This window comes from Solanum dulcamara, chromosome 1 (assembly GCF_947179165.1).
Source record: "Solanum dulcamara chromosome 1, daSolDulc1.2, whole genome shotgun sequence".
Lineage (NCBI taxonomy): Eukaryota > Viridiplantae > Streptophyta > Magnoliopsida > Solanales > Solanaceae > Solanum > Solanum dulcamara.
Window position 1 is genome coordinate 76,881,308 of NC_077237.1, and position 26,986 is coordinate 76,908,293.

Genomic DNA, 26,986 nt, shown 5'->3' on the forward strand with positions numbered 1-26,986 from the left:
AAATTTTCTTAAAATAGTAATATGAACCTCGTACCCTTTTCTCTAAATTTTTAAGACTTAAATCTGTTAGGGTCTTTTAAATTAAGTTTTCTTAATTTCTTTAAAAAATTAAGTGGCGACTCTTCTTTTACTAAAATTGATTTTGTCTTATAAAGATGAAATTAATTTTAAACTTCGTCCATTTTTCGACATAACAATATAAACGCACAATTATAAATATATAATTGGTTCAACACTAAAAACCTTAAAAGTTGAACCTACAAAATTTAAATCATAAATTCGCCTCGTCATTCACCACCTTCCATGGACTACACTGTTGCAAGTATCCTTGATCCACCTAAAGCTCTTTCTGAGGGAACCCTTCATTTTACCCTCCATAGCATAAGCTTTATATCCAACAACTCTTCTCTTTCTTTGCAATTCAAGATCATCCAATTTCCAACTTTTTGAAGAAGAAGACATCACTTTACTCTTGTTAATATTACTCTTCTTGATCTTCACTTCCTTATTATTATAAGGAACATGTGAATTAGTACTATAACTCCTCAAATCTTGCATACTTGTTGGTGCTAACTTTTGCATCCTTCCACCTTCCCTTGTTGACATTGATCTAAAATTCTCCATTACGAATTAATAGTAATAAAAAATGAGAGCTTCAATTTGTTTGGACTTAGAGGAAAAAGAGAGGATTATATAGTACTAGGTTTTGCTTCAAGATTAGGTTTTTTGAGTAGACTATATATGGATTTATATATCTAGGAAAGGGGTGGAGTTAGGCATGGCATTATCTTTTTATTCTATTCTTCTTTTATACTTTATCTTTTTTATCCTATTCTTGAGTAGCTTTTCCTCCTTTTTCTCTTTTTTCTTTTTACTTTTTTTCCATTACTCTTTTCATTATGGAGTTATATATGTGTCAAACTTTGATGGTACCATGTGCTATAGACATCGAATATTTTTATGTCTTGGAATTTGCTTCATATATATATATATATATATATATATAAATTATTGTTGCAAGGTCAATGAGGGCTGCTGAGTAAAAGGACCCTGGACCCATCCTATGAATTACTATGAATTAAAATCGGCATAATACATCAATAGACATTTTAATTTAATCTCAATTGATAACTAAACACTCTAACTTTGAAAATACATATTTAGACACCTCAACTCATTTTCATTGCATCAATTGTACACTTCAACTTATAATTTGATTATCCCTAAACACCATCAAACTTAATGTGTCGCATCAATATTGAGTGTCTTCGAAACACAACAAGGACAAATTAGAATGTTTAGTTTTCAATTAGAAACCAAATTTAAGTATTTGTTTGTGTATTATGCCAATTCAAATCCATCATACATATCCTTTTCATTTTTCTTTTCTTTCATGAAAGTAGAATTGTGAACAATAAAAGACTAAATAGTCGATAAAATATGCATTTTAAAGAGCAATTATAGGCAGATTCAAACTTCAGATGAGGCGAAACAAATAGAAGGAACTGGTCCTCTAAACAAAATCAGAGCATTTTTAAGACATTGCTAATACATTAAGGAGTCGACAAATTTGATCCAAAAGATAGAGAAAAAAAAGACATTTGTAAATCATTTCTAATACATTAATAACATTTTAAACCATTTTTCGTTATGATAATTTGAAATAGAGATAACCAAATGTTAGATGTCACATCATTGTGAAGGCATCATGCAATTTCAATCGTAATAATTAGCATTATAATAACTATGATAGCTCTATTTGAAGTGCGGACACAACAATCATTGAGGTGAATAGAAATGTATTACAGCACTCAACCTATCTTTGCCAATATAATAAAGAGCTAAAATTAAAACCTTTTTTCAGTATCCTAACCAGCTTGCATATACTTTTAACTATTTCAACGATTGCTAAAAAGACTACCACCGGCATAATACTGGTAACTCAGCCCACATTGGAGATAAACCACCTAAGATTTTTTTTGTGGGGACTTGAACTTGGTTCATTGACAACTTGTCCATTCCCTGGATCTAAAATTATATAGTCTTTTTTAGTAGTGCACACATAATATAAATACGAATATAGATACAACAACATTTCCAGAGAAAACCAGCATGGTCTTAATGAGCTCCAAACTCATCGATATTTCAAGAAGTGCCCACCTTCTCACAAACAGGATTGGCACTTGATCAATAACAATAAATTATGAACTCTGTTCAAAGATTCAAAAGGGGCCTGCTAGTTGAAGCAATACCAAAAAAAAAACAATTCAAAACAAGATGATTTTCAAATCCTCCACTCTTTACTACAGGTTCAATATAAGCCCGTAAAAATTGTATCAATATAAGCCAACTTCAGAGAGACAGCTTGCAAGTCTGCAAATCGCGACTCACAAAAAGCTCAAAGAAAGAACCATTATGCAGTGTCATAAACAAATAAATAGAGACACTACCTACTGAGAAGATTAAGCAATTACTTTGACTGCAAAGTATGTAACAACGTATGTATATACACATAAAACTGATTGACAAGATAATTTTACAGAGTTATAATTGTCAACGCAACTAATTTCATTGGTATATTAGACATAAAGGAAAAGTTACCATCAAAGAATGAATGGCTAACATTACTTCTAAATAAGAAACAAAAATAACTGCAGCAAAAGTAACTAGCTACCGCATGCCACCAAAAGTGCACCTTGATGAATTTAGTTAACTCAAGGTTATCTACTGAACAGACTTTTCAGTAACTAACAATAGGTACAAATATCACTTGAGGCAAGGATCCTTGGGAAACAAACTCCCTTTTCAGTAACTAACAAATATCATTTGAGGCAAGTGTTCTTCGGAAACAACCTCCCCTTACAGTAACTAACAAATAGATACAAATATCACTTGAGATGAGGGTCTTTCGGAAACAATCCCTCTACCTCCACGAGGTAGTGGTAAGGTTCACGTACACTCTTACCCTCTACAAATTCCACTTCTGGAATTTCACTTGATATGTTGTTGATGTTCCATAGGTACAATATACTTCAAGAAAACTATTTGTACTAGGGCAGAAGATGCATTCTTGAAATTTTGCACAAATCTGTAACAAACAGAGACAATTGACAGAAAACACAGAAGGGAAACACAGAAGGGAACAACCATCTCAAGGTGCTAAGTTTTCACAAATGTTATTCACTAGCAAGTCCCTTTTCGTCAATTATTCATAACCAAGTACATTTAAAACCAGTTTCAGAACATATATTCAAAAATCATATAAATATATCTAGAAAACATGCAGCTTTCATGAAATAATTACATTACTGCTAATCAAGGTACACTTTCATGGCATACACTAAATTAGGTGTATAAGACACTTGTATATAATTAATTGGCAACAACACCATAGCCAGTGTAAACGCGGTCGGGAGAGACTAGAAAGTTTACAGACCTTACCCACGCTACCACAGAAGTAGAGAGGCTGTTTAGATAGACTCTCGACTCGAGGAAAAAACGTCCAAAACACTCCCAAGAAACAAAATTAAACGGAACTAAAAGCATGACAAGGCATTCTGAACATTTAACTGCGGCAAAATAATAGGATAATTGAATATATCTAGAAAGCATGCACCTTTAATATAATAATTACATTACTGCTCAGCGTGGAAACAATTTCTCAAGGTACCATCAAAATTTCAGTAACAATTGAAACATCAAAGCTACAAACCTATCAAAAACAAGCTCAGATTGGTACGTATCGTTTCATCGCCTGTTTCGCGGTAACTCCGAGCCCAACAACCGCTCCACCAATAACCCCAGCAACAGCCGCCGACCTCAGCCCCGCCGCCGCCCTGTAAACCGCGCCAGTCCCTAAACCCGCCACCAGACTATTGATAACATCGTCCGTATCCCTGATCGCCACCATCCCACTCTCCATAGCGGCATACATCAGCCCAATAACTCCGACCCGGTTCCCGAACTTCCTACCAGTGTGACCCAACCCGTTTAATATTCTGTTAACCCGGAGCTTCAACGTGTCCCCAGGCTCAGAAGCTTTAACGCCGTCAATAAATCCTTTACCTGCACCGACGACGGAACCGGAGAGATAACCTATGCCAGTGTAGAACGTTAGGTTTTCTCCCCATGATCGGCGTTGTGCGAGAGATTCTTCTTGGAAGAGGAATTCGGGAGAAGTGGGGAGCTTGTAGAGTGTTTGAACAGGAACTTGAAGATCTTGGTATGGATTATAGAGCCGGCGATTTTGGACGTCGCCGTCGTTGTCTCCGGCGCGATATGCCATGGCCGTCAGGATTTGGCTCTAGTGTTCGAGTTTAGGTTAGGGTTTGGAAATTAGCTAGAAAAAAGAAGAAAACGGCACCGCTTCTTCTCGGTATGTAGGACTGTCAAGTACAGCCACGTGATCTAGCGGTGACTTCTAAGGAAATATTAAAATACTCCCTCCATTTTTTTTTTGGAGAAGAGTTTAAAATACCTATTAACTATTTGAATTAATATAAAATTATCCTGCGTTCACCTTTCGGCTCTCAAATACCCTGACGTTAACCTTTTGCCTCAAAAATACTCTTATTTCTAATAGTCCACACTCACTAGGTTGATGGGAAGGCAATATTGTATCAAATCTCATAATTTAAGGATATTTTAGCCCAAATTCGTTAAAATAATTTAAAATTACTTAATACATGAGGCTCTAGTAAGATTGATCTGATTTTAAATTCAATGGTAAAAGCACCTTTCCCTCCTCTTTATTTCCTCTCTCTTAATCTTCTTCTTGGATCTTGTCTATCATTTTAAATTTTAATTTTTTAAAACTATGGCAAAATAAGAGAGGAAAAATAATGAGGACATTCCTGTAAAAATAATTAGTTCAATAGAAGATAATTTAATAGCATCTTTTATTTTGTGTGTACTCAAAATTCAAAATAAACTAATAAAAATAATCTTTTCTCCTATCCCCACTCCTATCTCACCATGATAATAATATAAATTAAAAGAATATGAACATGTAGGTTCATTTCAAGTTTGAGACTTTCAATCCTAATTAAGAATAGAGATTTAAAAAAAATTAATAGAAAATTTTATGTTAATAAAAAAAATAATTTTTTTAATTAGATGGACATTTAGACGCGAATATTATATAGATCCCAATTATGAATTGGGTTATAATAAAGTAAAATTTACCTAAATTTTATAGTGAAAATGCTCACTTACAATGTATCCCTCATTTTTCTTAAATTATTCGATTTTCTTTTTTTTTTCAAATTTCTGATACATCACTTACTATGCTAATACATCAGATTTTGTGTGTAGCATAATTAATGTTGTTGAGTTATTTATGGATAGTAACGTAATTTAAGTTATGATTGATTGTTTCAATCAATTACCGTGCTAATTAAGGCAAAGAATCCTTTAAAAAAAGAAACAGTTCTGAAGATGAAGGAAAACTCAAAAACAGAGCATGCGAATAAAAAATTCAATCCAAATTTTAATTTTCAAAGCGAATCAAGATGAATATCGCGATACTACTCAGACATTGTGTAGTATGGCAATCTGAGGTGAGTTATGAACTATATAAAAGTGATGGAATCATAATGGACGACAATGTATCATACTCGACTCTAAAAGCAGCAATCGCTGCTGAATTGACCATAGATGAATCAGTGAAAAATATTAAAATCCGATACATAGTTCAAGGTAACACGTCGCTAATGATTATTCGTAATGATATGGGTGTTAATCTTTATATAAAGTTAAAAAAGAATGAGCCGAGATTCGTAAAATATCCCATATGCATAATAACATCTGATAGAAAGAGACATGAGTTACAAACATTCGACACTACATCTGGAACAATTGTTTGTGCCGAACCAAACACGAATGAGTCATAAATTTTTGGTTTAATGGAATCTAGTAATGTTGTAGCTTGTTATATACCAGAATTGGATGTGACAAACTACATAACTAATACAAATGGTGCGGAAGTGAAGGAGAATCAATTGTATAAGGACAAAGCAACACTAGTTGATCTAATGGCCAAATACAAAATTGATAATGGATTCAATTTCAAAGTTAAAAGATCTGACAGTAAAAGGTATGTGCAATTGCTGAATTTGGAAATTTGGTTTTGTAAAGTTAATTTTGTTGGTTAATATTCATGATACATACTGATACATACTAAGTATTATGTATCAAATACAACAGTTAAAAAACTTGCTTTCAGAATGTATCGAATACATAAGAATTTATGTGTATCTGATACAGGTTAATATTTTTTATTTTACCTGTCATGATACATCATAACATTATGTATATAAGTCAGTTCAATACTTTTCCCAGATATCTGTTGATTTTGTAGAGTTAATTTTGTTGGTTAATATTCATGATACATACGAATGCATACTAAGTATTATGTATCAAGTACAACAATTAAAAAACTTATTTTCAGAATGTATCAGATACATAAGAAACTTTGTGTATCTGATACAGGTTAATATTTTTTTATTTTACCAGACATAACATTATGTATACAACTCATTTCAATATTTTTTTCAAATATACTGTTGATTTTGTAAAGTTAATTTTGTTGTTTATATTCATGATACATACTGATACATACTGTATATCTGAAATATGTTAACTTTTTTTTCCTAAAATTATGCAGTTATGTGTTAATATGCTATTCAGATGACTGTTGTTGGAGAATGAAAGCATCTTGTTGGAAAAAATTCGATATATTCAAAGTGAGCTATTTCAATAGTGAACATTCATGTGCATTAAGAGATAGGATTTTCAATAAAGTTCATGCTACAAAGGCTTTTTTAAGTGCATTCACGACACCTAAATTGGTTAATCATAAAAGAATTCACACCCCCAATGATATACGAGAGGATATTAAAGCAACGTATGAAATTGATATTACCTATCAACAACCATGGCGTGCAAAAGAACATGCTTTGGAGATATTAAGGGGGAGACCTGCTGATGGATATAGACAACTGCTTGTATACATACATATGCTAAAAACCGTATATCCAAATTCGTACATAAGTATGCACAAGTCACCAACTGATGAGTTCATGTATCTATTCATAGCGTTAAGGCCATTGATGAAGAGGTTTCAGTTTTGTCGACCTGTAGTTGTTGTTGATGGTGCTCATCTTGATGGACCTTATAAAGGGACATTTGTATCAACTTGCACACTTGATGAGGCAGGTATTACTTTTTGTTACTATTGTGTATTGAATAATAGTGTATCATCTTAGTTGACATATTTGTTATGAATCTGATGAATTTTAATAACTGTGTTATCACTGTTAATAATTTTTTAGGTTGCAAATTGTCATTGGCATATGGTGTTGTTGATACAGAAAATAATTCATCATAGACGTGGTTTTTCCAGAACTTCAAAAATGCATTTAGTGAGAGGGACAATATGTGTGTTGTATCAGATAGGAACGAAAGCATAATCAAGAGTGTAAACATGGTATTTTCTAATGTCCCTCACTTTGCATGCATATGACATGTATGGAAAAATGTGTGTACTAACTACAGGAGGAGCAATGATAACTTCTAACATCGCGAAATGTATCAATGGATGTCTTGTTGAAACACGAGAGTTGCCTATAATTGAACTTTTGAAGCAAACGAAAATGTTATTTGGTGCTTGAAACTGTAAAAATAGGGAAATAGCAGCTTATACAAAATATACTTTAGGTTAGAGTTGTACAGGGCAAATCGATTAACCGCACCAAACCGGAAAAAAAACTCAACTAGTGGTTTGGTTTGACTTGGTTTGGTGTTTGGAAAAAAAAACTCGACCATTATAGGGTTGGTTTGGTTTTAACTAAAAAAAATCAAACCGAACCCAAACCGAATCCAAACCGACCCGATTATAGATATACACTTTTAAATTATGTTATACATAAAAATATTTATTAAAATATAATTTATAAATATTTTTTTAAAATTTTTCATATTTTTTGTTTTCTTTCTTACATTTAGATTTGGACTTGAGAAGCCCATCTAAATAATATACAAAAAAAACTCATCTTATAAAGTTATATTATAAAGTTAAAACTTCAAACAGTGTTCTGCCTCCATCTTATATGTTGATATTTTGTATTAGAACTCTTTTTAAGAAGCACTGCTCTGTGTTTTTATTAGATACTATAAAAAACCTGAAAAAACCCAAAAACACCCAAAAATCTAAAAAAAAACCGAAAACCCCCCAAAAAAATTAATATCGAAAAACTCAACTTTTATTGATTTGATTTGGTTTATAGATTTAACAACCCGACATAAATGGTTTGGTTTGGTTTGTAAAAAATCTGAACCAACTCGGTCCATGTACACCCCTACTTTAGGCAGAAAATTTGAAGATATCCTAATATCAAACACAATGAAGTATTCGAGAATGAAGGTACAGACCAATTATTATTAAGTAGATATCTACTTGATACATAGTTGCTTGATACATACCTATATGATACATCAGTTCTGTATATTTCTGTGATCATTTTTTTCCTGATACATCAGTTCTGTATTTGATATATCAGTTCTAATACATATCTGTGATAATTATTTTCTGTAGGTTGTTACTTTATCAGAATATCTTTATTCTGTTTATGAATCAGGTATAAGATACATTGTGTGTCTTGAAAGAAAAATATGCAATTGTGGCAGGTTTCAACTAGACGATATACCATGTCCACACGTAATTGCAGTGTTGAAGAGCAAGAATATTACAGACATGCACCCATACTATTTTGATTACTACAAGCCATAGGCGTTGACAAATATTTATGAATTGCCAATGGTTCCAATGCCAGATAAGAAAGATTGGTCTGTTCCAAAAGAAATTTTGGAAGAATTCGTCTTGCCACCAAGATACAAAAGGATGCCAGGAAGATCAAAGAAAGAAAGAAAAAATTACTCTACTGAGAAGATAAGAACAAGCACAAATTCTTGTGGTCGTTGTGGCCATAAAGGCCACAACAGAAAGACTTGTAATTTCATTCCCAAAGAGAAATGATGTTTTGTTATCCCAGGATACATCCTATTTGGATCATGTCCTTACATCTACATAGTTTTTTTTACAGTGTAGGGTTGTATTTGATACATATATCAATTAACCAAAATAGTAATTGAATATCAATAATTGATACATGGATGATTGGTAATTATTTTCATTGTAATTTACTTGATATTGATATAGTAATTTTGAATCTGATACATGAGAATAGCGGATACATAACCATTCGACGTATTAAGGATTGATAATTTGAATGTTGTTGTATTAGTTTTGAATTGAATTGTGGTTGATACATAACATGTTGTATTGAAATTAAATGTAGATGTATCAGAATTATTAAATCTTGATACATTATAATCTGATACATAAATATAGATGTATCAGGAGTTGTAAAGTTTGATAAATGAGATTCTAATACATAAATGTAGATGTACCAGAATCATTAAATTCTGGAACATTAGAATCTGATACATAAACAAGATGTATCAAAAGTTGTAAAGCTTGATATATGAGATTCTGATACATAAATATAGATGTATCAGAATCATTAAATCTTGATACATTATAATCTGATACATAAATGTAGATGTATCAAGAGCTATAAAGCTTGATAAATGAGATTTTGATACATAAATGTAGATGTATCTGAATTATTAAATCTTGGTTCATTAGAATATGATACATAAACAAGATATATCAGAAGCTGTAAAGCTTTATATATAAGATTCTGATACATAAATATAGATGTATCAGAATCATTAAATCTTGATACATTATAATTTGATACATAAAATAGATGTATTATGAGATGTAAAGCTTGATATATGAGATTCTGATACATAAATATAGATGTATTAGAATCATTAAATCTTGATACATTATAATCTAATACATAAAATAGATGTATCAACAGATGTAAAACTTGATATATGAGATTCTGATATATAAATGTAGATGTATCAGAATCATTAAATCTTGATACATTATAATCTGATACATAAATAATATATCTCAGAAGCATTCAATATGATATATCAGAATATGATATATAAATATGAGATAACTTAAAAGTCTGCTAAGTTGTTGAATAGAGAAAAAAATATTTACTATTGGTACAAAAACATAATTGTACACTCTACTACTACAAAATAAAAAAAAATTACTCGATGTCCATCGATTCTCCATGACTAGGAGAGATGAAATCTCTCTTAAGTTTTTTTGGATTGTCGTTTTCGCTAACATAACTATCCTTGGTCTTCCGACAACCATAATTTTACAGTAGTGCGTCATATCTTGAACGGAAGAATTCGGCGTGTAGTCCAGTAGTTGGAATAAAAAATTCATCACTAAGATATTCAGAAAAAATAGCCAGGAAAACACCACAATCCCCGCAAAGAAATGAATACACAACTTTTAAAAAAAAATTGACCTATTAATGATTTAAATATGAATATTTATTAATACCCACAAGCTATCGCTTTCTTGTTGCTCAATGCCTTCAACGTATTCAACTGCAAAAGGGTGATGTGATTCAAGCATGTTTCCGATTGATTTGTCCTTGTATGAATCAAGCGATGACCAATCAGTACGTTCATTCTTCTCAAAAAACCACTATTCTGGAGGTATATAGGTAGCATTACTGCTATCTTTTGAATCTCTAAGGAAGGGTTGCTAGTTCTTCTTTCAGGTGATGAATCATAAATGCATATCAACTTTTGTTTCAACACAACCACCGCAAGAACCCAATGAAAATCTCTATCACAATTTACCGGGATGTATACCTTATCTACCAAATGTCAGGGCAACCCGACAGGTATTGAGAAACTTTTTATTATGTTCTTCACAGATCTCTCGTGATGAGCTATAACATACGCCCTTTCCATATCTTCTTGGGTAGAAATATCAGGTGGATTGTGATAGTATCGTGTGTGTGCAGATTCGATGAAAATTTTGAAAATACAGTTTGTTGTTGTGTATTGATACTGATGGCCCAACTTTATCTTGTATTTCTTCCAAAGGTAGTAAAATATTACATCGATGTGCTGCACATTTTAAGAAAGTATTAGTTATGCAAACTGATATATAGTTTTTAAATAGGGTAGAAACTGCTACTGGATGTATCTGATACATAATATCTATGTATCAGAAATTGTGACTGACATCTAACAGATGCTCTATGAAGAAATGATTACCTCTCCATTCCAGCATTTGTTCGGATGTGACATAAAGTAGAACCAGTTCTTATTTTGAGGAAATGCCACTACAAAATCCATTTTATCAAATCCGAATGAAGAGAACTTGGATCTGTAATGTTCCTCTTTTGGTTTTCTGAATGGAAACTTATATTAAAATGCCAAAAAAAAGTCCATTTTATCAAACCCGAATGAAGAGAATGTGGATCTGTAATGTTCCTCCTTTGGTTTTTTGAATGGGAACTTATATTAAAATGACAGAACATATATAATAAACAGCTTGTGTTGATATAAGTTCTAAATATAATACTTACTTATTGGCATGCAATTTTAATAGTCCTTTATCTATCCATTGAGAGTATTCCCATATAAGCTCGGTTGGGGGATGATAGCAAATGCCAAAATCTTCAAAAGGGTGTGTTTGATGCCTAACTGATGTCATTTTTTCCTTACCCTTTTCACTCGACCCAAATTTTATTAGATACGGCGATTGTAAGATCTTAGAAAGTAGCCTACTTCTTGGAAAATGTGTCTTCGCATCATCTGGCAATAGATTGGATTTTGATGAAAGTGTGGTGGGTAGCTGGCTATCACATAGTAGACATTCATCCTAAACTACCTGTTCATGACTAACAACATTCAATGGAATGGCAGGTAATGGAAGTCCATATATTAGAGCATCTATCACATCTAGAGTTTTGGGCGATATCGATGTTGAAGTATTGGATTCCTAATTTTGAATAATTATAAAAACATAATGACTTTAGTATACTAAAATCTATTTAATTTAATGAACCAGATACAATTGATTCATATTACCGATGTACTTGGTTTGATTTTTTATCAATCTGCTCAACATGCTCTTCAACTTTATCAGTATTACCAATGGACTCTCTTGCATCTTTTATGGCATTATTCTAAATGAAATGTACAACGTCAGTACTAAATTTATTAATGTTGAATCTATCATAATTATTTATCTGATACATTACCTTTAATGTATCAGAATCAACAAACACAGGAAAAGGATATGCTCTATCTGATTCTATTTGGTGTGCTGATACATCCTTTAATTATGATGGAATAATGGATGTTTCTGATTCCTACAAATGTAATAATAACTATTATTTAAGAAAATGACTATTGAAATGATACATTACCTTTAATAACTTTGGTTCTAGTACATTACCTTTAATGTATCAGTTGACATATGCTGTTGAAAAGATTCTGCAGCATCTGATACAATATTGTATTCTGATACATCATCCACCTGTTGTATTGTGTTGGATGGTTCAGCTTCCTGCCAACATAATAACATTTACTTATGATATATGAGCATGGAATGTATCAATAACTATATATCATCATAGGTTTAGCAAATATAAGATTTATGTAGCAAATACAATATTGTGTTCTGATTCATTGTCTTTAATGTATCAGTAGAAACATGTTGTTCAAATTGTTCTGGTTCATCTGATAAAATATTTTATTCTGATACATCATCAACCTGTTGTATCATGTTGGATGGTTCATCCTTTTGCAAATATAATAATATTTACTTATGATATATGAGCATGGAATGTGTCAATAACTATATATCATCACAGATTTAGCAAATATAAGATATATGTAGCAAATACAATATTGTGTTCTGATACATTACCTTTAATGTATCAGTAGAAATATGTTTTTCAAATTATTCTGGTTCATCTGATAAAATATTTTGTTCTGATACATCATCCACCTGTTGTATCATGTTGGATGGTTCATCTTCCTACAAACATAATAACATTTACTTATGATATATGACAATTACAAATAAAATTAAATATCTGATATATGAAAATAAAATGTATCCAGTAGTTTAAAAGTATATTAAAATATAAATATCAATAATTACGTGATGTATCTACCTTAATATCTTCCTAGACATGAGATTGGTCATTTTGAAAGGGGGGAGGGGTCAGATTTATTTGGATCATTGTGCTCCTCCAATACAATAGGTGCTTCATGTTGTTCCACCACATTGAATGGTTGAACAAAATCATTATTTTTAATTTGAGATAATATGCCAGTCATGTAGTGCACTATATTGTCGATATCTTTCAAAAGATTAATATGATTTGAATCAATTTTATTCTCTAATCATTTGAACTTCCGGTCAACCTTAATACAATAATATGAAAAATGTAACACCCCACAAAAAAATTTCCTATGATTCGGACCTCTCTTGTATTCGTGTAGGGTCGAACTCAATTATTGTGAAGCGTGTGCATGAGTTAGGATGGGTTTTTAAGTAATTAAAGAGTGTTAGAGGTGATGTGGGGTCACAAAGGATCCCTAGGACCAAGCTAAGTCCAAAAGACTCACCGTGGCTAAGTTTTAGGATGAATTCGTATAAAGGGTCGACTTATAATGACCCTATCTTTTGAAAGACGACAATTTGGGTTGCCCATGACCTATTAAATTAAAGGTATTTGAGTTTTTTTTCCAATGCCGCCAAGATTGTAATTTTTGGAGTTCGGAGTCAAAAGTTATGACTATCCAAAGACGAACTAGCACGGCAGAGATTTCAGGCCTGGGTTGCAACTGCTGGAAATCTGGGCTTGGCACCGCAGTAGCGCGATGCGCCACTATCACGCCAGGAACAAGCCTCAGTAGTTTGGTCCCTGGCGCAGCGCGCCACTACGAGATGTGTAGGATTTTCAAGCCTATTTTCCAAAACCCAGAAAACTTGGGCTTGGCGCTGTAAGGGCGCGACGCGCCACTATCGCGCCATAAAATAGCCTTAGTAGTTTGGTCCTTGGTGCGATGCGCCATTAACAGATGTGTAAGTTTTACGCCTATTCGACTTGGCGCTGCAGTGGCGCGACGCACCACTATCGCACCAAGGGTGTTTTTGGCCTATTTTCCAGATTTTTGGAGAAAGGGCAATTTGGGTATTTTTCCAAATTATATATACACAAGCCTTGAACGTTTTGGGGCATTTTTCAGTCCCTCTCTCTCTCTCTAAAATCCCTAGAATTTCCCTCTCTTCTTCTTCTTCTTCTCCATTTCCAACAAAGGTTGCTTCAAGAACTTCAAAGATTCAAGCTTTCCATTGAAGATCCAATATCAAGGTTTTCTTCAAGTCTTCACTAAGGTATGTAAGGCTACTCAAAGCATGGGTTGAGTCCACCCATATGCCCTATACTTTTTTTGAGGTTAAATGTCCATAAGAATGGAGTTTCGTAATAGGCTTATGCCCAAGTGAGTCTCGTCATCTATTAGTTTGATTCTTATTATGTTGATGTTTTTGAGCTAAGAAATTTCTAAAATCTTCATGTTAGCATGAGTCGATGAGGACGAGTTGTTAACATATTTTGTTGATTATGATAAATGTGTTAATTTTCTTAAATGTGTTATTCATCTTGAATTGTTGATTTAAGACCTTGGAGTTGTGATGAGTTCCAAAGATGTGTTAAATGAATAGAGAAATGGTTGGATATGTTTGTATGATGCTATAAATGTATATTTAAATTTACTCTTGAAAGATATGATTGGAATCGATAGGATAGTATGATTAGGAGATGTTTGATGGTGATAGAGTTGATGATGTTGGCAAGGTTCTAAACAAGACTTGCCGTTATGACTTGATTGAGTTGAATTGAGGATAGAGTTGATGAGTCGGCAAGGTTCTAAATGAGACTAGCCGTGACGACGTGATTGAGTTGATTGGATGGAGTTTTATGAGCATAGAGTCATGGGAGAAGTATTGAGCACCGAATTGGGTAAGAGTGTTGTCCACACTCGAACCTCATAAACTACACCGCCAATATAGGGAGGGATAGAACCGTTAAATTCGGATGCTTCCCGTGGAATCGAACCGTTAAAGTCGGATGTTTCCCATCTTATTGTCCTGAAATGATAGGACTTGACTGATCGATATAATCCATGATTGGTGACTCATTCATACCCTGGCAAGGTACGAACGGACGTGGCAACAACGTCGGCTTGTTGTACTGTCACTGGCTCATAAGTGATGGTTGTCGGATAAGAGAAACTCCCATATAGGTCCTGATAGTACTCTGATTCGGATTGAGTTGAATGGTATGTGATTGGTCCCATCTAAACTATATTCTTGTTTAGACTTACGACACTTGATTGAGTTGTTATTTCTCTTGAGTTGAGACTCCGAGTGATTTGATGCTTCCTTGATGTTTGTTTTATTCGGCCATTTTACATACTCGTATATTCCATGTACTGACGTCATTTGGCCTGCATCATTTTAATGATGCAGAGACAGGTATGAGAGATCATCAACCGGCGCACCATTGATGATCTACACACTCCCAGCTACTTGGTGAGTCCTCCTAGTTTCCGGAGGATGTTGAGCTTTCCTGTATAGTTTGTGTTGTTCCTTTATTTTGATTATTGGTAGCAATGGGCTTGTCATTGACACCTCCTAGATTGTTGATAAAGGCTTCATAGACTAGAGTTTGGGAATGATGAGTCATTTGTATGACTAATTTCATTCTAGATGTTTGTTGAGTTTGATGGTTTTTTGGCCTTTGGCCCTAAATTATAAATAGTATTTTCATTGATTGAGTCTTCCGCTGAGAGAATATGATTGAATGAATGTGTGACTGGACCAGGTGGTTTGCTTGGAGGCCAGAAATGGCCTTCGAGTGCCGGCCATGCCGAGGGTACCCTCCTGGGACGTGACAAACATGGTATCAGAGCCCAAAGTTCAAGAGTCCTACGGAGTTTATGAAGCCGTGTCTAGTAGAATCTTGCTTATGGGTGTGTTGTGCACCACACTTATAATCAGGAGGCTATAAGACATTAAGAATTGTTTCACTTCTTTCATACTCTGAATTTGTGCGATAGAGTTAAACTCTATAAAACTCCTTTCTAATTCGTGCGTTTATACGTTGCAGACAATGTCTCCTAAATGTACGGCTAGCCAGAGAAATGTTGATAACACAGAAATGCCACAGTCAGAGGTACGCCCACCGAGGGCTAGAGGCTGACCCGCAAGGTATGCGAGGCATCTCAAGTGCCTGCCACTCCACCTACACCCACTTTAGAGGCAGAATTTCGAGGGGCGATTGCTATGCTCACTCAATTAGTTGTTGCCCGAAATGGTAACCAGAGTTTGCCAACTCTTAGCTCTAGTTCCCAAGAGCCGTCTGCTGCCACCAGAATTAGAGACTTTCTGAGAATGAATTCGCCGGCATTCACGGGGTCTAAGGTTGATGAAGATCCCCAAAATTTTATTGATGAGATGTGGAAGATCCTGAAAGCTTTGCATGCTATGGAGATTGAGGGGGTTAAGTTGGTGTCCTACCAGCTCAAGGATGTGGCAAACATCTGGTATAACCAATGGGAATAAGGTAGAGGTGAGGATGATGAACCTGCTATGTGGGATGAATTTGAGGGAGCCTTTCTTGACCACTTCTTTCCCTGAGAATTGAGGGAAGCGAAAGTGGAAGAGTTTGTGAATCTGAAACAAGAAGGTATGACAATTAAGGAGTACAGTCTGAAGTTCATCCAGCTGTCCAGATATGCTCCAGAAATGATCCCAGATATGAGGTCGAAGATGAGAAAGTTCGTCTCTGGATTGGGAAAACATGTGAAGAAGGAGTGCAAAGCGGCATTGTTAATCTCCGACATGGATATTTTAAGATTAATGGTGTATGCTCAACAGGTAGAGGATGAGAAGAGGAAGGAAAGGGAGGAGCATCTAAGCAAGAGGGCAAAATCAGCGGTACATGAGATTGAACAGAGGCAGAACACGAGCAACAGGTCCTTCTTCCAAAAGAGGCCTTCCAGTTATACCTCATCGACTACAAGTGCACCTATGCTGCAGAATAGGTATGATCGACAGGGATAGAGTCATCAGAATGTCAGACTCCAGGGTTCTCAATCCCAGGCTAACATGGGTCAAGGTTCGAGAGGGAAGCCACCATGCGGCAAGTGCGGTAAGCTCCACTTGGGAGAGTGCAGAGCGGGAAGGGTTGGTTGTTATAAATGTGGCCAAATGGACCATTTTCAAAGGGAGTGTCCAATAGGGAGAAACAGAGCTCTGTATTCTACCACCGCACCACCTGCTAGAGGTAATCAGAGGGGCACTACTTCAGGTACGGGCGGAGGTACAAATCGCCTCTATGCCATGGGTAGTCGCCAAGATCAAGAGAACTCTCTAAATATCATGACGGGTATGATTTGAGTCCTTTCTCTTGACTGTTATGTTTTGATGGATCCGGGTGCCACACTATCTTTTGTGACTCCTTACGTGACAAGTAAATTCAATAAAATTCCTGAATGTCTTCTTGAGCCTTTCAGTGTAGCTACTCTTGTCGGCAATTCTATCTTAGCTGAGAGAGTCTATAGAGATTGCAATGTGTAATTCATCACAAGGATACCTTGGCTGACTTAGTTGAGTTGGACATGGTTGATTTTGATGTGATCCTTGTCATGGACTGGCTATATGTCTGTTATGCCTCTATTAATTGTAGGATTCAGATTGTTAAGTTCAAATTCCCGAACGAGGCTGTCATAGAGTGGAAGGGGAGTCCTGTCGTGCCTAAGGGTAAGTTTATTTCCTACCTTAAGGCCAGGAAGCTAATCTCAAAAGGGTGTATTTATCACATTGTCCGAGTGAAAGATGACAATGTTGAGTCTCCATCCCTTGAGTCGATTCCGATTGTCAATGAGTTTCCTGAAGTCTTTCCTGAAGATTTGCCTGGAGTCTCTCCTGATAGGGAGATCGACTTTGGGATTGATATTCTTTCTGATACCCAGCCTATCTCAATCCCTCCATATAGAATGGCTCCGGCTGAGTTGAAAGAGTTGAAGGAACAGTTAAAAGACTTGTTAGATAAGGGATTCATTAGGCCGAGTGTCTCACCATGGGGTGCTCCCGTCCTATTCGTGCGAAAGAAAGATGGGTTCCTTAGAATGTGCATCGATTATAGGCAGCTAAATAAGGTCATCATAAAGAACAAATACCCTCTCCCCAGAATAGATGATTTATTTGATCAACTTTAGGATGCCACTTGTTTCTCAAAGATAGACCTAAGATCGGGCTACTATCAGTTGAAGGTGAGGGAGTGTGATATCCCAAAGATAGCTTTTCAGACCCGTTATGGCCACTTTGAATTTTTGGTCATGTCCTTTGGGTTGACAAATGCCCCCGCAGCTTTTATGGATCTCATGAACTGAGTGTTTAAACCATATCTTGATATGTTTGTGATTGTATTCATAGATGATATTTTGGTTTACTCCGAGAATAAGGAGGAGCACGCCCATCATCTTAGAGTCGTCTTGCAAACTTTGAAGGACCAGGCATTGTATGCAAAGTTCTCAAAATATGAATTTTGGCTTGCATCAGTGGCCTTTCTAGGCCACATTGTATCTGGAGATGGTATTCAGGTTGATGCTTAGAAGATTGAGGCAGTAAAAAATTAGCCCAGACCCACATCCCCGACAGAGATAAGAAGCTTCTTGGGTTTGGCAGGCTATTATCGAAGGTTTGTAGAGGGATTCTCATCTATATCATCACCATTGACCAAACTGACCCAAAAGAAGGCTAAATTCCAATGGTCCGATGCTTGTGAGGAGAGTTTTCAGAAACTGAAGACCAAGCTAACCATTGCTTTTATTCTAACTTTGCCTGATGGAATAGAAGGTTTTGTGATCTATTGTGATGCATCTAGAGTTGGTTTGGGTTGTGTGCTGATGCAAAAGGGAAAGGTGATAGCCTATGCTTCAAGACAGCTTAAGGTTCATGAGAGAAATTACCCAACTCATGACCTTGAACTGGCAGTTGTGGTATTTGCCCTTAAAATTTGGTGCCACTACTTGTATGGAGTGCATATTGATGTGTTCACCGATCACAAGCGTTTATAATATGTCTTCAGCCAGAAGGAACTCAACCTGAGACAAAGAAGATGGCTTGAGCTACTCAAAGACTATGATATGAGCATCATCTACCATCCAGGTAAAGCTAACATTGTTGCTGATGCTCTTAGCAGGTTGTCTATGGGTAGTACTGCCCATATAAAGGAGGAGAGGAAAGAATTGGCTAAAGAGGTGCATAGACTAGCTCAATTGAGAGTTCGCCTTGAAGAGAACAACGAAGGCGGAGTTAATATTCAGGGTGGGTCTGCCTCCTCACTCGTGGCAGAGGTAAAAGAAAAGCAAGACCAAGATCCCGTCCTTCTCTAGTTGAAGGAAGTTGTTCACAAACAGGAGGTGATGGTTTTTACCAAAGGGGGAGATGGTATGTTGAGGTACCAAAACAGATTATGCATACCAGATGTCAATGATGTTCGAGGAAGGATTATGGCCAAAGCGCATAGTTCCAGATACTGTATTCATCCTGGCTCTACAAAGATGTATCACGACTTGAAGGAAGTTTATTGGTGGAGTGGGATGAAGAGTGTCACGACCCAACCTCGTGGGCCGCGATTGGGGTCCGACCTGGACCCCCGTTTACATAACTATCAACTACAGTCAAATTGGACTATGTATAACGTGATACTGCTTACAAAAACCTCAATGGGTTAAAAATATTTCATGTTCATATAGCCTCCTAGATATAGGAACCAAACACATGAACCCAGTGGGTGATAAAATATTCATACACGTGTGGCCTCTTTGATTTGCCTCATGTCATGAAAGGGAAAGCCAGCCGATAAGGCTGCCACAACATAATAGCTTTTACAATATATCGCATAGGCATAACCGAAATAAACTTCTAAACAACCCACACACATATGTCTACAGACCTCTAAGAATGGTAACAGCAACATATGGCGGGACAGGGCCCCCGCTGTATCCCTGGACAAATAAATATATACATATCAAATGACCAGCATCAAAAGTTAGGCTCCGAAATAGTGGAGCGCTCCCAACATCGCTGAGTGGAAACCCTAAGCCGACGGACTTCCAAAATGAACATATGTATTTGCGGGCTGAAACGCAGCCCCCCAGAGAATGGGGGGTCAGTACGATATATGTACTGAGTATATAAAGCATGGACTGTAACTAGTAAAGCCATTACCAAAACAGAAGGTGCAAAAATGAGCAAACTATCCAGAATATCAAAATGCTTTTCATAACCACAGATAATATATGCAGAGAAACATATGCCATATCCGGCCCCATTATGGGACTCGGTGAACAAATACAAAATGTGGTCGCCGCCCCGTCACTGGCGCCACAGCACATCATAACTCCTGAGTAGGGAATATCTCTGTAATAGATCATATCATATCAGATGGTCATATTAGATCATATCATATCATAGGTATAGATGGCACATCATAACTCCACAAATCAAACCCATGTACAGGTCGTACCTGCCCCCTCACGTTGAGGTACGACGAACAATGCAGAGAAGTATGCACGATAACAAATCCTGGCCCGAGCTCAGTGAAGTAAACCTTGAGGCATCCACGAGTAGAGTAGTGAGAAACTATATGCAATTTAAATCATATTTGAGACTCGACGGAATAATCAAAATGATCTTTCGTTCAAAATCGAGACAAAAGTCATATCAAGTACCTTTTGAAAGTCACTATGGACTATATCAAAATAGAACTTCTGGGAATCATATACACATATCAAGGCATAACAAAATATCTTTTAGGAGTCGAGAAGCTGGCCATTCTAGCGGCTTTACGAATAGGAACTTCTCTAAAATCATATGAAAGTTACATACTTATTTCTTGAAATCCATGCTGACAAGGAATATTAGCTTTATATACTTATGTCAAAGACATGCTAAAAGAAGGAATACGATTTACATACTTATGCCAAAGAAATGCTAACATAAAGTATAAGCCTTACATACGTATGCCAAAACATGCCAAAAGAAAGAAACGTTAGCTTTACATACCTGCTACGGGTTACTTTTTATCCCGTTCATCTCGTCGTCCTTTAAACCTAAGTAACATAAAAGCAATACGAGTATTAACAATCCTTGGCTTTCCAGCACCTTAGGCTACACCTTAGCATCAATAGAATCTATTTCCTTAGTTGTTTCCTCGACTAGTTCTTTAGTTTGTTAAGGCGTTAACGAAAATTGGGCAGCACCTCTCCTATATTGTGCCCTATCCGAATTTCCAATTAGGTCCCTAAGACCTACAGCCAACCAACAACAACAATCTGCAGCAATTCATACCAACAATATACAACATAAACTCCAAACGACTTATTCAAAAATACGGTATCACAATAAGGCGTCTAGCCTTTATTTTGTAACGCCTTTAATTATACGCCACAAGGGGTCATGTGGATTCAACCAGAAGCACCCTAACCCACATTAGAACATATTTAGGCCCTGCAACAACACATTACACCCCTGCAGCAACAACTCACAAGAACGACACTTTTTTTCGACGACAATTCACTTGTAGCGACTCCAATTTAGTTTATTTCGGACGTCAAGCATATTTATCATATTTTCACATTTCCAGCCACTTACACAATGTACAATACCCTATATAACAACACCATAAACTCTAATTTAAAAGGAAAGGCCTTACCTTATGTTAAACTTGTCAAACTCGCCAAAACTATCAAAATGCGAAATCTGGACAGCCCACTGTCTTATATTGTCTCTTAGTTTCGGAGGGGTAATTGAGGGAAACAAGATTTGTGGCCTCAATGAAAGTTATATACATGTGTCTCAAGGTCGCAAAAAATTTTGAATTACCCCTACAGCAATTTTTTACGAAAATATATGCCCACAATACTCATAGCTGTCTGTGTAGGATTTTTAAAACAAAATCTGGGCAGCAGCTCCTCCAAGCTTCACCACCAATGTTCGAGCAGAGAAAAGCAAAATTGGGTTATAGAGTCTAAATGAAAGTTGTATCCCTATGAAATATATTTCCAAAACATCTTGAATCACTCAAAACTAAGCCTTACACAAGAAGTTATACTAGTATTACTAACATCAGTCCTATTCAAAAACGGGTTTATTAGAAAAAATGAGAAGTTCCTCGAAACCCCAACTATAAATTTTATGTTGTTAAACCCCTCTATATCAACATAGGATACCCTAAATAATTCATTCACAGATCGAAAACGGAGGCCTTACCTTATTCTTGTGGCTGCCGTGACTCTCTCTTCTCTCCCTCAAGTTTTCTCCAATTTTCCTTAAGTGTAGATGCTGAAAAATGACTTCCTTAGTCATAATTTCAGCATATATATCCAACTTTTGGAGGTTACACGTGGCATCCCCTAGGGGTGAAACGTGGCAGCCCCCTAGGGTGCCACCTCATCGATGCATCCAACCCAAATCCGCCATGTGGCAGCGTAGGACCTACCTAGGTGTGTCACCTACTTGCTTGTCACCTGCTTGCTTGTCACCTGCTTGCTTCGCTTTCATAACTTTGAAAACTAGTTTTTTCTCTCTTTCGTAGGTTCGTCATCTTATCTCACTTCGGGAATCTGCGTAGTCCTTGCTACTTAAGCTCGACGTGTACTCAAATAGCTTAATTACGTAGGACATCCAAGTTGGTAGCTTACGCGAGTCAATTGAGTCCTACGACTCATTTTTCGACCTCCAACTCCTTCCTAATTCTTATAACCCTATTTCAAATCTTCCCTATTATGAAGCATCTCATTCTTCTTTCCTTAGAGTTACTTGATAACGTTATAGATTATCCGACTCATATGACGACTTCCAAGTAACTTAAGAGCCTTCCCAGAAACTTAAGAAGCTTAAGAAGCATTCTAAGGTACCAAAGTACGGGGTGTAACAAAGAGAGACATTGCGAAGTTTGTTTCCAAGTGCCGAACTGTCAATATGTTAAAGTCGAGTATCAAAGGCCATGTGGGTTAGCTCAAAATATAGAAATCCTAGAATAGAAGTGGGAGATGATTAATATGGACTTTATTACAGGTCTGCTGAAGTCCCGTAAGCAACATGATTCGATTTGGGTGATTATGGATAGGATGACTAAATCAGCTAACTTCTTGGCAGTTAAAACTACTGACACCGTAGAAGATTATGCAAAGTTATACATTCAGGAGATCATCAGATTGTATGGGGTCTCCTTGTCTATCATTTCAGATAGAGGAGCTCAATTCACCTCCCAATTCTGGAGATCCTTTCAGAAGAGACTGGGTTCAAAGGTGAACTTTAGTACGGCCTTTCATCCCCAAATGGATGTCCAAGCGGAGCGCACCATTTAGACGTTAGAAGATATGTTGAGAGCTTATGTGCTTGACTTCAAAGGGAATTGGGATGATCACTTACCTCTCATAGAGTTTGCATATAATAATAGCTATCATGCAAGCATTCAAATGGCTCCTTATGAAGCTTTGTATGGGAGAAGGTGTAGATCACCCATTGGGTGGTTTGAGGTTGGTGAAGTTGAGTTGATTGGGCCTGATTTTGTTCACCAAGCCATGGAAAAGGTGAGAGTTATTCAAGATAGGCTAAAGACAGCCCAAAGCCACCAAAAATCTTACACCGATGTGAGGAAGAGAGACTTAGAGTTCGAGGTGGGTGATTGGGTATACTTGAAAGTGTCACCCATGAAGGGTGTCATGAGGTTTGGAAGGAAGGGGAAGCTCAGTCCTCGATACATTGGTCCTTACCAGATTGTGAGGCGGATTGGGAGTGTCTCCTATGAGTTGGAGTTACCCCCGGAGCTCACCTCTATTCATCCGGTATTTTACGTTTTGATGTTGAAGAAGTGCTTAGGCGATCTCTCGTTGGTAGTTCCCATTGATAGTATTGGAGTTAAGGATAGATTATTCTATGAAGAGTTTCCGATATAAATTCTTGATCGCCAAATTCACAAATTGAGGAACAAAGAGATTGCCTCAGTCAAAGTCCTGTGGAGAAATTAGTTTGTTGAGGAAGTCACGTGGGAAGCGTAGGAAGATATAAAATCTAAATATCCCCATCTATTCATGCCTACTGATGAGAATGTTGAAGGTAATGCCTATTTTCTTGACTTGAATTCATTTGTGCATTTTGAGTTTGGAGAGTAATTTTTATTTGAGAAATTGATTGGTTGATTGACTGAACTCTGATTGTGATTTGTACCTCGATTCCATTCTTGCTTACTCGTCATTCGAGGATAAATGATCCCAAGGGGGAGATATTGTAACACCCCCTAAAAAATTTCCCTATGATTTGGACCTCTCTTGTATTCGTGTAGGGTTGAACTCAATTATTATGAAGCGTGTGCATGAGTTAGGATGAGTTCTTAAGTAATTAAAGAGTGTTAGAGGTGATATGGGGTCACAAAGGATCCCTAGGACCAAGCTAAGTCCAAAAGACTCATCGTGGCTAAGTTTTAGGATGAATTCGTATAAGGGGTCGACTTCTAATGACCCTATCTTTTGAAAGATGACAATTTGGGTGGCCCATGACCTATTAAATTAAAGGTATTTGAGTCTTCTTTCCAATGCCGCCAAGATTGTAATTTTTGGAGTTCGGAGTCAAAAGTTATGACTATCCAAAGACGAACTAGCACGACAGAGATTTCAGGCCTGGGTTGCAACTGCTGGAAATCTGGGCTTGGCACCGCAGTGGCGTGATACGCCACTATCACGCCAGGAACAAGCCTCAGTAGTTTGGTCCCTGGCGCAGCGCGCCACTACGAGATGTGTAGGATTTTCAAGCCTATTTTCCAAAACCCAGAAAACTTGGGCTTGGCGCTGTAAGAACGTGATGCGCCACTATCGCGCCATAAAATAGCCTTAGTAGTTTGGTCCTTGGTGCGATGCGCCATTAATAGATGTGCAAGTTTTACGCCTATTCGACTTGGCGCTGCAGTGGCGAGACGCACCACTATCGCACCAAGGGTGTTTTTGGCCTATTTTCCAGATTTTTGGAGAAAGGGCAATTTGGGTATTTTTCCAAATTATATATACACAAGCCTTGAACGTTTTGGGGCATTTTTCAGTCCTTCTCTCTCTCTCTAAAATCCCTAGAATTTCCCTCTCTTCTTCTTCTTCTTCTCCATTTCCAACAAAGGTTGCTTCAAGAACTTCAAAGATTCAAGCTTTCCATTGAAGACCCAATATCAAGGTTTTCTTCAAGTCTTCACTAAGGTATGTAAGGCTACTCAAAGCATGGGTTGAGTCCACCCATGTGCCCTATACTTTCTTTGAGGTTAAATGTCCATAAGAATGGAGTTTCGTAATAGGCTTATGCCCAAGTGAGTCTCGTCATCTATTAGTTTGATTCTTATTATGTTGATGTTGTTGAGCTAAGAAATTTCTAAAATCTTCATGTTAGCATGAGTCGATGAGGACGAGTTGTTAACATATTTTGTTGATTATGATAAATGTGTTAATTTTCTTAAATGTGTTATTCATCTTGAATTGTTGATTTAAGACCTTGGAGTTGTGATGAGTTCCAAAGATGTGTTAAATGAATAGAGAAATGGTTGAATATGTTTGTATGATGCTATAAATGTATATTTAAATTTACTCTTGAAAGATATGATTGGAATCGATCGGATAGTATGATTAGGAGATGTTTGATGGTGATAGAGTTGATGATGTTGGCAAGGTTCTAAACAAGACTTGCCGTTATGACTTGATTGAGTTGAATTGAGGATAGAGTTGATGAGTCGGCAAGGTTCTAAATGAGACTAGCCGTGACGACGTGATTGAGTTGATTGGATGGAGTTTTATGAGCATAGAGCCATGGGAGGAGTATTGAGCACCAAATTGGGTAAGAGTGTTGTCCACACTCGAACCTCATAAACTACACCGCCAATATAGGGAGGGATAGAACCGTTAAATTCGGATGCTTCCTGTGGAATCAAACCGTTAAAGTCGGATGTTTCCCATCTTATTGTCCTGAAATGATAGGACTTGACTGATCGATGGAATCCATGATTGGTGAATCGTTCATACCCTGGCAAGGTACGAACGAATGTGGTAATAACATCGGCTTATTGTACTGTCACTGGCTCATAAGTGATAGTTGTCGGATAAGAGAAACTCTCATATAGGTCCTGATAGTACTCTGAGTCGGATTGAGTTGAGTGGTATGTGATTGGTCCCATCTAAACCATATTCTTGTTTAGACTTAGGACACTTGATTGATTTGTTATTTCTCTTGAGTTGAGACTCCGAGTGATTTGATGCTTCCTTGATGTTTGTTTTATTCGGCCATTTTACATACTCGTACATTCCATGTACTGACGTCATTTAGCCTGCATCATTTTAATGATGCAGAGACAGGTACGAGAGATCATCAACCAGCGCACCATTGATGATCTACACACTCCCAGCTATTTGGTGAGTCCTCCTAGTTTCCGGAGGATGTTGAGCTTTCCTGTATAGTTTGTGTTGTTCCTTTATTTTGATTATTGGTAGCCATGGACTTGTCATTGGCACCTCCTAGATTGTTGATAAAGGCTTCATAGACTAGAGTGTGGGAATGATGAGTCGTTTGTATGACTAATTTCATTCTAGATGTTTGTTGAGTTTGATGGTTATTTGGTATTTGGCCCTAAATTATAAATAGTATTTTCATTGATTGAGTCTTCCGCTGAGAGAATATGATTGAATGAATGTGTGACTGGACCAGGTGGTTTGCTTGGAGGCCAGAAATGGCCTTCGAGTGCCGGCCACGCCGAGGGTACCCTCTCGGGGTGTGACAAAAAATCAGAATATATCAACTTATTAAATATATATTGTGTGAGATACATCTTATAGTAATAACTTACGTATTTCTTTAGAGACTTCTTTAATTCTTTGAATTGCATATGAACAATTTGGTTCAAATGAC

At 36.5% G+C, this 26,986-nt stretch overlaps 1 protein-coding gene across 1 annotated transcript; it reads right to left on the reverse strand.

Annotated features, from left to right (window-relative positions):
- Nucleotides 1-3,570: 3,570 nt before the first annotated feature.
- LOC129888989 (mitochondrial import inner membrane translocase subunit TIM23-2-like) lies at nt 3,571-4,412 on the reverse strand. Its single transcript, XM_055964081.1, has one exon. The coding sequence runs from the start codon at nt 4,283-4,285 to the stop codon at nt 3,728-3,730; it is 558 nt and encodes a 185-aa protein (XP_055820056.1). The 5' UTR covers nt 4,286-4,412; the 3' UTR covers nt 3,571-3,727.
- Nucleotides 4,413-26,986: the final 22,574 nt, after the last annotated feature.

Excerpts from the sequence above, each read along its gene's own strand:
- LOC129888989 (XM_055964081.1), bottom strand. The coding sequence starts at position 4,285 with ATGGCATATCGCGCCGGAGACAACGACGGCGACGTCCAAAATCGCCGG.